This window comes from Physella acuta, unplaced genomic scaffold (genome assembly GCF_028476545.2).
Source record: "Physella acuta isolate Inbredline_101_S28 unplaced genomic scaffold, ASM2847654v3 ptg000760l, whole genome shotgun sequence".
NCBI classification, from domain to species: Eukaryota; Metazoa; Mollusca; class Gastropoda; family Physidae; genus Physella; species Physella acuta.
Window position 1 is genome coordinate 326817 of NW_026732278.1, and position 13232 is coordinate 340048.

At 42.5% G+C, this 13232-nt stretch overlaps 1 protein-coding gene across 1 annotated transcript in view; it reads left to right on the forward strand.

Annotated features, from left to right (window-relative positions):
- The first annotated feature begins 9617 nt into the window (after positions 1-9617).
- The window catches only part of LOC131950414 (uncharacterized), a 40837-nt gene continuing 37222 nt past the window's right edge, over positions 9618-13232 (forward strand). Inside the window, exon 1 of the mRNA XM_059312553.1 lies at positions 9618-9694. Within this exon, the coding sequence (XP_059168536.1) occupies positions 9618-9694 (77 nt within the window). The remainder of the gene's footprint in view (positions 9695-13232) is intronic.

A 13232-nucleotide genomic window follows, 5' to 3' on the forward strand; every position in this document is an offset into this window, starting at 1 on the left:
TGTCATTATATCAGTACCACACCTGTCATTATATCAGTACCACACCTGTCATTACATAAGTACCACATCTGTCATTATATCAGTACCACATCTGTCATTATATTAGAGAGTACCACACCTGTCATTATATCAGTACCACACCTGTCATTATATCAGTACCTCACCTGTCATTATATCAGTACCACACCTGTCATTATACCAGAGAGTACCACACCTGTCATTATATCAGTACCACACCTGTCATTATATCAGTACCACACCTGTCATTATATCAGTACCACACCTGTCATTATATCAGTACCACATCTGTCATTATATAAGAGAGTATCACATCTGTCATTATATCAGTACCACACCTGTCATTATATCAGTACCACATCTGTCATTATATCAGTACCACACCTGTCATTATATCAGTACCACATCTGTCATTATATAAGAGAGTATCACATCTGTCATTATATCAGTACCACACCTGTCATTATATCAGTACCACACCTGTCATTATATAAGAGAGTATCACAACTGTAATTATATCAGTACCACATCTGTCATTATACCAGAGAGTATCACACCTGTCATTATATAAGAGAGTATCACACCTGTCATTATATAAGAGAGTACCACACCTGTCATTATATAAGAGAGTATCACACCTGTCATTATATAAGAGAGTATCACGCCTGTCATTATACAAGAGAGTATCACACCTGTCATTATACAAGAGAGTATCACACCTGTCATTATATAAGAGAGTATCACACCTGTCATTATACAAGAGAGTATCACACCTGTCATTATACAAGAGAGTATCACACCTGTCATTATACAATAGAGTATCACACCTGTCATTATATAAGAGAGTATCACACCTGTCATTACACAAGAGAGTATCACACCTGTCATTATATCAGAGAGTATCACACCTGTCATTATATCAGAGAGTATCACACCTATCATTACATCAGATAAAGTCATGACGCTAACATCTAATTACCCGTTTTATTTCATTCCAGATAGGGGTCATCCATAAATGACGTCACACTCGTAGGGGGGAGGGGGGTCCGTAATTTTGTGACGATGTGTGATGAGGGGGAGGGGGGGGGGGGTTCAGATGTTGCGACGTCACACTTTTGCATTATAAAAAAGCAATGTTAGAAAACGAATTTTAGACGTTATTTCGCGTTTTAGATAACTGTTTTAATAAATTGTAATAGTTTAGACAAGATTTTAGAAAAATATCGATGTTTAAAAAAAATTCAACTGCAATTTTGAGGGGGGTTGTAGGTTGAGGTGTGACGTCATTTTAGGGGGGGGGGTCTGACTTTTTGTGACGACGTGTGACGGAGGGGAGGGGGGGGGAGGTAAAAATCGTCAAAAAAGCGTGACGTCATTTATGGATGACCCCATAGACTAATTGAGATTAATTTTCTAAAGTTTTGAATACCTTCTCTCATATCTAACAATATTTCCTATTATATTTTAGGGCTTGAGATGAAATTATGTATAAATGAAGTGGCGTCATGAACACATACTTGAATTTCAGCTTTTTAAGTTGGTTATCAAATTTGTAAAACAAAACAAAACAACAACAACAAAACAACAATAAAACTGCTGCAGAAACGAATGGTATAAAAAAGTGAAGAGAGAATAGCATGGCGACAGCACTCTCGGCCCGGCTAATTTAATCACGTGATAAAAACTGGGTTAGACCCCCAGCACTATTCGACGTCACAGAGCTGTGGGGGGGGGGGGGGGGGGAATGACAGAAGCCAGAACTGTTCTCAGCCAATGCGTAATACGTCACAACGGAATGGCACAGTTTACCTGCAGGTCTACAGCCTCCCCCCCCCCCTCCATCACACATCATATCCAACCAACACCTTCCCCACCTGACAGCCTCCCCCCCCACCCCCACACCAAGCGCTGTACTAGCTTAAGTACTCATTAAAATGATTCCAGAGGTTTATAAGAGTCATATCATTTATCGATTACTACATGCCTTTTTTAAAAGAAATAAATAATCGCCATCTTTAATGATCGAATAGGTTATCGAATAGTAGTACCCCATAAACCTATAGCAGAGAAACTATCAGATCAAAATGTTGGATAAACGGTCAACTTATAGCAGAGAAACTTTTAGATCAAAATGTTGGATAAACGGTCAGTTTATAGCAGAGAAACTTTTAGATCAAAATGTTGGATAAACGGTCAGTTTATAGCAGAGAAACTATCAGATCAAAATGTTGGATAAACGGTCAGTTTATAGCAGAGAAACTATCAGATCAAAATGTTGGATAAACGGTCAACTTATAGCAGAGAAACTTTTAGATCAAAATGTTGGATAAACGGTCAGTTTATAGCAGAGAAACTTTTAGATCAAAATGTTGGATAAACGGTCAGTTTATATCAGAGAAACTATCAGATCAAAATGTTGGATAAACGGTCAGTATAGCAGAGAAACTTTTAGATCAAAATGTTGGATAAACGGTCAGTTTATAGCAGAGAAACTATCAGATCAAAATGTTGGATGGTGGTCACGGGTTGTTTGAAGGCCGGTTAGGAGAGGGTCATGTGATCGGTCAGCTCGCTTGCAAACTCACGGACCGGCACACGGAGTTAATCGCTGGAGATTTTGTACTGATGGCACAGGATGGGGAGCTGGGGTGATGGGGTGATGGGGTGATGGGAGGCTGGGGTGATGGGGAGCTGGGGTGATGGGGTGATGGGGTGATGGGGAGCTGGGGTGATGGGGAGCTGGGGTGATGGAGAGCTGGGGTGATGGGGAGCTGGGGTGATGGGGAGGTGGGGTGATGGGGAGCTGGGGTGATGGGGAGCTGGGGTGATAGGGAGCTGGGGTGATGGGGAGCTGGGGTGATGGGGAGCTGGGGTGATGGGGAGCTGGGGTGATGGGAGCTGGGGTGATGGGGAGCTAGGGTGATGGGGAGCTGGGGTGATGGGGAGCTGGGGTGATGGGGAGCTGGGGTGATGGGGAGCTGGGGTGATGGGGAGCTGGGGTGATAGGGAGCTGGGGTGATGGGGAGCTGGGGTGATGGGGAGCTGGGATGATGGGGAGCTGGGGTGATGGGGAGCTGGGGTGATGGGAGCTGGGGTGATGGGGAGCTAGGGTGATGGGGAGCTGGGGTGATGGGGAGCTGGGGTGATGGGGAGCTGGGGTGATGGGGAGCTGGGATGATGGGGAGCTGGGGTGATAGGGAGCTGGGGTGATGGGGAGCTAGGGTGATGGGGAGCTGGGGTGATGGGGAGCTGGGGTGATGGGGAGCTGGGATGATGGGGAGCTGGGGTGATGGGGAACTTGGGTGATGGGGAGCTGGGGTGATGGAGAGCTGGGGTGATGGAGAGCTGGGGTGATGGGGAGCTGGGGTGATGGGGAGCTGGGGTGATGGGGAGCTGGGGTGATGGGGAGCTGGGGTGATGGGGAGCTGGGGTGATGGGAGCTGGGGTGATGGGGAGCTGGGGTGATGGGGAGCTGGGGTGATGGGGAGCTGGGGTGATGGGGAGCTGGGGTGATGGGGAGCTGGGGTGATGGGGAGCTGGGGTGATGGAGAGCTGGGGTGATGGGGAGCTGGGGTGATGGGGAGCTGGGGTGATGGGGAGCTGGGGTGATAGGGAGCTGGGGTGATGGGGAGCTGGGGTGATGGGGAGCTGGGGTGATGGGGAGCTGGGGTGATGGGGAGTTGGGGTGATGGGGAGCTGGGGTGATGCGGAGCTGGGGTGATGGGGAGCTCGCGTGAGACTTGTCAACCCTGGTCACGTGATAGACTCGCTGGACCTTAGCTATTTATAAATACTGGTTTTTCCCTGACCAATGTTTACTTTGGTCAGGCTGGGACACAAGACTTGGAATACATTTAAAAACAATACACAGGGGCCCCATCTTGTGTATTTCACTCGGTCCCCACATATCTATTCAACTCTATACAGGGGCCCCATCTTGTGTATTTCACTCGGTCCCCACATATCTATTCAACTCTATACAGGGGCCCCATCTTGTGTATTTCACTCGGTCCCCACATATCTATTCAACTCTATACAGGGGCCCCATCTTGTGTATTTCACTCGGTCCCCACATATCTATTCAACTCTATACAGGGGCCCCATCTTGTGTATTTCACTCGGTCCCCACATATCTATTCAACTCTATACAGGGGCCCCATCTTGTGTATTTCACTCGGTCCCCACATATCTATTCAACTCTATACAGGGGCCCCATCTTGTGTATTTCACTCGGTCCCCACATATCTATTCAACTCTATACAGGGGCCCCATCTTGTGTATTTCACTCGGTCCCCACATATCTATTCAACTCTATACAGGGGCCCCATCTTGTGTATTTCACTCGGTCCCCACATATCTATTCAACTCTATACAGGGGCCCCATCTTGTGTATTTCACTCGGTCCCCACATATCTATTCAACTCTATACAGGGGCCCCATCTTGTGTATTTCACTCGGTCCCCACATATCTATTTGCATGTATCTGACCCCCCCCTACCCCACATATAACTAGGCACCCACTTATCTATTTCACATGTAACTAGGCACCCACTTATCTATTTCAGATGTAACTAGGCACCCACTTATCTATTTCAGATGTAACTAGGCACCCACTTATCTATTTCAGATGTAACTAGGCACCCACTTATCTATTTCAGATGTAACTAGGCACCCACTTATCTATTTCAGATGTAACTAGGCACCCACTTATCTATTTCAGATGTAACTAGGCACCAACTTATCTATTTCAGATGTAACTAGGCACCCACTTATCTATTTCAGATGTAACTAGGCACCCACTTATCTATTTCAGATGTAACAAGGCACCCACTTACCTATTTTAGATGCAACTAGGCACCCACTTACCTATTTTAGATGTAACTAGGCCCACTTTATTAAAGGACAACAGCCTAATGTTGAAACATCAAACCACCAGAACTTGTCCAGTGGTCAGCTAAGTAGGTTTCATCTTTACAAGAAAGTTGTAGGAGGGGGGTATTGATTGCAGACGAGAGATTAGCTGAAAGTAACCCTTGGTCGGGTGTTGTTATAGTAGCTTGTATGTTTGATTAGAGTTGTCCCTCTAGCCTCCCCCCCACCCCCTCCCCCATCCGACCAGCTCCCCCGTATCGCTGCCCTGGCGGTTCTAGGAATCGATTTTCAATCAGGACAGTCCAGGCTTAAATGACCGCAGCCCTGAGTCGGTTCCAGCTTGGTAATCGATTCTTGACAAATCTAATCGCGGCTGATTAAAGAGAATCGCGGGGAGAGGACGGTCTATAGCAGGTGTGTGGGGTGCTGTAAGTGGTGGGGGTGGGGTGTGGGGGGTAGAGATGTGTGGGGAAGGAGAGGGTAGTCTACAACAGGTGTGTGGTTGCTGCAGTGTGTGTGTGTGTGTGGTATGGGATGTGAGGGTGGGAGTGTGTGTGTAGGTAACAGGAGAGACAGAAAGCACTAACAAGACGACACACATTTAAATCTAGAGCTAGCATTTTTAATGGCATTTTTAATGGCATATTTTGTTTAAAGAAAGTAAAAAAAGAAATCGGTTCCAGAGAAAAGTAAGACGAGCCTCCATCTAGAGCAGGCTGTCACACGGAGATGCAGCATTTAAAAATATTTAATTGTTCAATTAACCTACATGCACTCAAAAGGCTGTCCAAAAATACGTTTTAATATTGGATGATCTCCCCCCCCCCCCGTATGATTGTCATCCCCTGCATCAGATTATTACATCATAAAAACATTATCCCACTCCACTCTAAAATTGATGACGTCATGAACGTATTATTCATTACAGCAAGGCCTCATTGAGGAAGGAACCCGACACCGTAGATGTAATCAGTTACATTCTCGTTGTGACACATCGTTACATCCTATGTATTTGTTTGACAAGCTTACATCCCCTGTATTTGTATGACAAGCTTACATCCCCTTGTATTTGTATGAGACAAGCTTACATCCATTGTATTTGTATGAGACAAGCTTACATCCATTGTATTTGTATGGTACAAGCTTACATCCATTGTATTTGTATGGTACAAGCTTACATCCCCTGTTTGCCACAAGCTTACATCCCTGTATGATACAAGCTTACATCCCCTGTATGATACAAGCTTACATCCCCTGTTTGCCACAAGCTTACATCCCCTGTTTGCCACAAGCTTACATCCCCTGTATGATACAAGCTTACATCCCCTGTATGATACAAGCTTACATCCCCTGTTTACCACAAGCTTACATCCCCTGTATGATACAAGCTTACATCCCCTGTTTGCCACAAGCTTACATCCCCTGTATGATACAAGCTTACATCCCCTGTTTGCCACAAGCTTACATCCCCTGTATGACACAAGCTTACATCCCCTGTATGATACAAGCTTACATCCCCTGTTTACCACAAGCTTACATCCCCTGTATGATACAAGCTTACATCCCCTGTTTGCCACAAGCTTACATCCCCTGTATGATACAAGCTTACATCCCCTGTTTGCCACAAGCTTACATCCCCTGTATGATACAAGCTTACATCTCCTAGATTTGTACGACATCCCCCTATATGTGTTTACAGCTAGCTACAGATCAGAAAATATTCTCATGTTGAACCTGCTCATCAACTCTCAGCTCGAGTTTGTTGGAGTGTAGGGTAGCTGACTGAGTCTGTTAGCTTAGTCTCAATCTATTTTATTCTCACACGTTACTCCACCCCCCCCCCCGCCACACACACACACACACACACTCTAGGACCACTATTTTAAACACACCAAAGGCAACAATATATTTGAACATTTTCCTCCAAAGCCATTTAGCAATTTTTGCATCTCAAGTGGTACGTCACACTCACAGAAGAAACCCGCACGACACGAATTCCACTCGACACATCCCCGACATACCAACCTGCCACCCACTACACCCTCGTGCCACCCATAACACCCACCTGCCCACCTCTACGTCCACCTGCCCACCACTACACCCACCTGCCCACCACCACCACATCCACCTGCCACCAACCACACCCGCCCACCACACCCACCTGCTACCCCACCACACCCATCCACCACACCACTTGCCACCTACTACACCCACCTTCCACCCACCACACCAACGTGCCACCCACTACACCCACCACACCCACCCACCACATCCCCCTGCTGCCCACCACACCCACAACCAAGTGCCACCCACAAAACCCACCACACCCACGTACCACCCGACACGACCAGCTGAGTAGACAAATTATCTTTTGTTTTATTCCAGCATCCAATGAAGTGCCACAAGACCATCACGCTGAACAGGACAATAGACCGGCATAATTACAGCAAACAGACAGGGCATTGTTTCATTATGTGATCACTGTGGCTGGTACCCAGGGGTGCGGTCAGCTAGTAGACTCAGTCCATACCCAGGGGTGGTGCCATCATACCCAGGGGTGGTGCCATCATACCCAGGGGTGGTGCCTGCATACCCAGGGGTGGTGCCATCATACCCAGGGGTGCTGCCATCATACCCAGGGGTGCTGCCATCATACCCAGGGGTGCTGCCATCATACCCAGGGGTGGTGCCTGCATACCCAGCGGTGGTGCCATCATACCCAGCGGTGCTGCCATCATACCCAGGGGTGCTTCTAGCTAGTACTCAGTCCATACCCAGGGGTTGTGCCCCGTACCTCCCCCTCCCCGTACCTCTCAGTATCTCCCCGTACCTCCCCGTATCTCACCATATTTCCCCGAACCTCCCCGTACCTCTCAGTATCTCCCCGTACCTCCCCGTATCTCCCCGTATCTCCCCGAACCTCCCTATACCTCCCTGAACATCAAGATATGATGTTTACAGCCGCCTTCAAAGTGATAACAGAATTGATTCACATTTTCTTGTTTTGTTTACTGGTGCAAGGGTCTATTTGTAGTGAAGCATGTGGCTAATGTTAGACCACACTAGACAAAATAAATCTTGTTTTAATTAATTAATTAGCGATAACAGAAAGGTGCATGAAAACACGTCAAACTTCCCCTAGTGTAGTACGGTCTACACTGATTGCTAGCACTGTTGTGTCAGTTTTAAAACGTGGTCTGGAATTGTTTTGACAGAATTTAAATTAGCGTGGATATTTCACTGACAGTTTAAGGCAGGGGTCTCCAAACTACGGCCCGCGGGCCGGATGCGGCCCGCGAAGTTCTCTCATCCGGCCCGCGGAGATCTTTTTGTCCAAGGAAAAATCGTCTGTTTGTGATGGCTGAGGAACTTTGTCCAGAAAAATTAAAGACATGCCTGGAAGAAACTGGCCCCCGAACTGAAATTTGATGGGTAATGCGGCCCTCAGACTGAAAAGTTTGGAGACCCCTGGTTTAAGGGGACGCAACTTGGTGAACGGGCTGACGACAACTCAAACATTGTTGTTATGGGTTTTGATTGACATTAATATTCTAAGGTAGGCGTGGTCGGGTCGGTACATCTCAAGGCTGCTAAAACGTAAAGTCCCGAGTTCGAAACTCCGTTCAGATAAGGCTCGATAGCAATTGTAGTTTGTGTTTGGGTGAATAAAGGCTGTGGAAGCAAACCCAAATAGAAACCATCACATTTATTGGCCATAGAACATTCCAAACCATCCCTTTACTCAAGGTTTTTAGAGCAATTTCCATTCTGGAGAATTGCGTTTATTAACCCGTCATTTCTGGGAATGTATGAATGTGTCCGCAGCTTTAAGTCGTATCTCCTCCTCAACGAAGCAATATCGAGGACTAGTTCCAAAGCAATTAAGTTAAGCAAGTTACGAGGATGAACATAGGCCTTAAAAATTCCGGGTTTCTTTCATGGATTTCCCGGAAAAGCCAAAAAACCTCGAAAAAATGCAGTTTTTGGCCCATATCTCGACAACCAGACCACTTAGCGACTTGAAACATGTACCAATCGATTCCTGCCATAATTTAGAACAATATTGCCTAAGAAAGTTTTCAAAAATACCCTTTCGTTCGGTCACAAATATTTTTTTGAATTAATTAAAATTTGGACCAAATTAGTAGGCATGTTTATCCAACCACACCACACGCGTCATCACGTTCAATAGCTGCGCCATCACGTTCAATGGGTGCGCCATCACGTTCGGTAGCTAGGTTTTTAGTCATGTAACTGTATTGTAAATAAAACATGTAAAATACTGAAATTTTTTTAATTAAAAAACTTTTAATAACTAACCAATGGTTTTACTAACCCTGTTCTTGATTTACGCTACGACAGAGCTATTTTTAGATAACATAAGGAAATTGCGCTAAAATTGTCACTAGACTTTTTAATTACCTTGTTTCCCTTCTTGAAAGGGGAAATCCGCCAAACATACAAGCGCTGCAACGACTAGACATTCGACAAAAGGAAATGATACGTACAAATTTCAAATGATACGTACTTATATCAAATGATAAGTACTTATATCAAATGATACGTACTTATATCAAATGATACGTATATAATTATATCAAATGATAAGTACTTATATCAAATGAATTAAAAAAAAAAGTGAAATTTAATTTGAAAGTTTTGGTGTCATTATGAGCTGGCTAATTGTAAACGAAATATGATTCCAAGTTTGTAAATTAAAAGCCAGCATGTACGTCATCATAAGGATTAAACTAGATGCTATACAAATCCCCGTGGGCGTCAAGGCTTTAAAACAAATGAATTGGTAAAAAAAACGTTCTATAAAAAGATTTCAATCTTTATAGATTTACGAGTGTCAGAGAACACATCCAAATTTACAAATTGCTCAAATCTTCCAGATAAAAAAATTACGTAACTTGGCTGGTCTTACATAACTACGCCAGATTTACAACATTTAAATAACCATTCAGATTTGCAACTTACAAAAACTTGTAGATTTACAATTGTTCTAGTAGTTACTCGATTGTTTTCTCTTGCCTTGGGTCTCATTGGAACGTTGAAATAACATTGTAGGTCTAATATTGGCCGTTTGTCTGGGGGAAATCAATGTGTTCTACATTTGGTAGGTCGACCTGACACGTTAGGTCTCCTAGGGGTCGTCCATAAAAGACGGGGGGAGGGAGGTGGTCGTAATTTTGTGACGGTGTGTGATGAGGGGGGGGGGGAGTTCAGATGATTAGACGTCACACTTTTGCATTATAAAAAAGCAATGTTAGAAAACCAATTTTAGACGTTATTTCGCGTTTTAGAAAACTGTTTTAATAAATTATAATAGGAATTTATTAAAATACTCTGTTAGGACAGTCTTCAGACAAGATTTTGGAAAAATTGATGTTTAAAAAAAATTCAACTGTAATTTTGAGGAGGGGGGGGGGTGTAGGCTGAGGTGTGACGTCATTTTAGGGGGGGGGGGTCTGGCTTTTTGTGACAATGTGTGACGGAAGGGAGGGGGGAGGTCAAAATCGTCAAAAAAAAGCGTGACGCCATTTATGGATGACCCTCTAGAGAAGGTCAACAGGATGTGTGAAATACAATTTGTTTTGTTTTCTAGGCCGATACAGGCAATCCATGCTTGGTTAAGTGTTTTTGTAGGTTGAATTTGGTTATGTCTTATAGGCCGATACAAGTAGTTTATAATTGATTATTTTTTTAGGCTGATATAGGCACATGTTTGGTCTTTTTGTGTGTGCTTACATTTAATACACATTAAATACACTCGTGTGACCTTGTATAGAGACACATTTGTGTATTCTTACAGCAAAGACACCTTCTGTGTGCTTACATTGGAGACACATCAATCTAGACAAGAGGAGACACACATTTTTGTGTCCTTAGTTTAAAGACACACTGGTGTCTACAAAACGTACCGACCAGTAGCGTACGCAGGGGGGGAGCAGGGGGAGCGGCCGCTCCCCCTCTGGCCATTTTCATCAAAATGGCGCCTTTTTGGAAACTTTTTAAACTCAAAGTTTTAAACAATGATATTTGTTAAAAAATATTTTTGGTCGGCACATCTATGTAAATCACAAGATTTCTTTTCATGCAGAAATTAAGCATTATTGTACTAGTCTAGTAGTGTCTACGTTTACAACACGTATTAACAGCTGCATCAGTTTGCCATTCTAAAAAATAACCATTACGATGCATTGTAATGTTTAAAAAACCTCTACGGTAGTACCACTTGGCAAGAGGGGTGTTAAGTTTAGGGCAACTGTATAATGTATGTGCTTACGAATAATTGAATTAGAAAATATTATACATAAAACTTCACACATAATTACTTTATATATACTTTATATATACAGTTTGAATCGTGTGATTAATTTTTGAAAAAATTACAATACAGAAACAAATACAACTGATGTGGCACCTTTATTTAAATTTACTTATGAGCAAACTGCTTAGTGGTGGGGAAATTTTGACAAGTTCAACAACGTCATCACGATGAAGTAGTAGTATTCTTACAGTTTGGGCGATAGTGATTACGATTACAAATTATATGAAACAGTTACAAGCCCCCCTCCCCCATGGACCCTTCTGTAAAAAAAAAATATTGTCATAATACCACTGCTACTTATTTAAATCTATTTCTGTAATATATATTTGAGTAATTTATATTTGTGTAATATATATGTATGTTTAGAACAGTCATCTAAAAACTGACGCTATGTTCAGTCTGAGTTGGTAACCCCCCCCCCCCCCACACACACACACCTCACCACCACAATTGTGTAGAGCGACATTAATGTCACACCCAGGTATACACGGGGTTGGATAATTGACCTAAAGTGAACGGACAGTGGTGAATGAAGTTGAACCCTCCCCCCCCCCCAACCCACCCCGAACTGATCTGTTAAGTACATGTAGAAAAACGCGTAATGATGATAAACCAATGTAACATGCCTCCAAAAAATTAGCTTTTTAAACGTAAAACTCTGTGAATATTGTTTTTGCAATTACCAATAAAAAGGTTTGTGATTAATACAGTGATCCAACCCATACCTATCACTATGTTAAAAAATGATCTTCAAAGAACACACCGAAGCAGTAGTTAATTAAATATATGATCTGAACCTTAAGACCGATATTTAGTTAAATGTAGGCTGGTATTCCGAATGTTTATCTATTATATCGAAAAGCGTGGTTTTATACCAACTCAGATTTTAAAAACTTTCATTATGCTGTAATACTTTAGCATTTATGATGACGATATATTATATTTTGATTATAGACAAAAACTTTTTGTAAACATGAATAGTGTTAAACAATTTCATTATATTCTAAACTAATTATTTATTTATTTTGACATTTATAATTAAATGTGTAGATATATACATATTTATATTAAGAGAGTGATTATTTCCCCTCTTTTTACTTGTCTTATATAATTTCCCAGGAATTATTATGTAAGAAATTTTTTTTTACAAGAATTACAAAACAGATTGTGTTACGTTCATTGTTTTTAGTTGTAGTGTATATATATATATATATATATATATATATATATATATATATATATATATATATATATATATTGTTTAGATTGATACAATTTTTGTTTTATCGGCCTACATTGTGTGTTTTTTCTTATTTCTTCAGAGCGCTACTTTTAATTTATTTTTCATCATAGCGAAGTAATGACATACAGCTAGTAATTATATATATATGTATATATATATATATATATATATATATATATATATATATATATATATATATATATATATATATATATATATATATATATATAATACACGTATATAGGACGTGCTAAAAATTCGGCGCCTTTTTTTGCTCTTTTCGCTCCCCCTACAACGAAAACCTGGATACGCCTCTGGTACCGACGACCATATAATTATGACCCCTATACCACCCCACCCCACCCCCAAAACTCTGTCTGAAAACGGTTCCACTTTGCGGCCAGTACCCCAGTATTGATGGAACCATAAAAGTTGTTCCCGTTTAGCCCAGGGAACAATTTTTGGTGTCGAATTGATTGCCCTTTTAACGTAGTACCATCATTTCGTTTCAAATTTCGTTTTTGGGACTCATAAAAGTGGGCTATTTTTAGAAGTAAAGTAAACCGCTGTCAACACGGGTCATGTGGGATGGATGCAGACATCTGATTGGTTGGAAAGGTCACGTGACGCACTCACGTCTTTTAAAATGGTTGAAACCAATCAAGGTAATTTGGTAGAAAGTGTTTATATTGGCAAGCAATGTTTTGTGTCTGTTGGTCAAAGGATGAGACGTAATGGTGAGATGGTGTAAGGGTGAAGTGG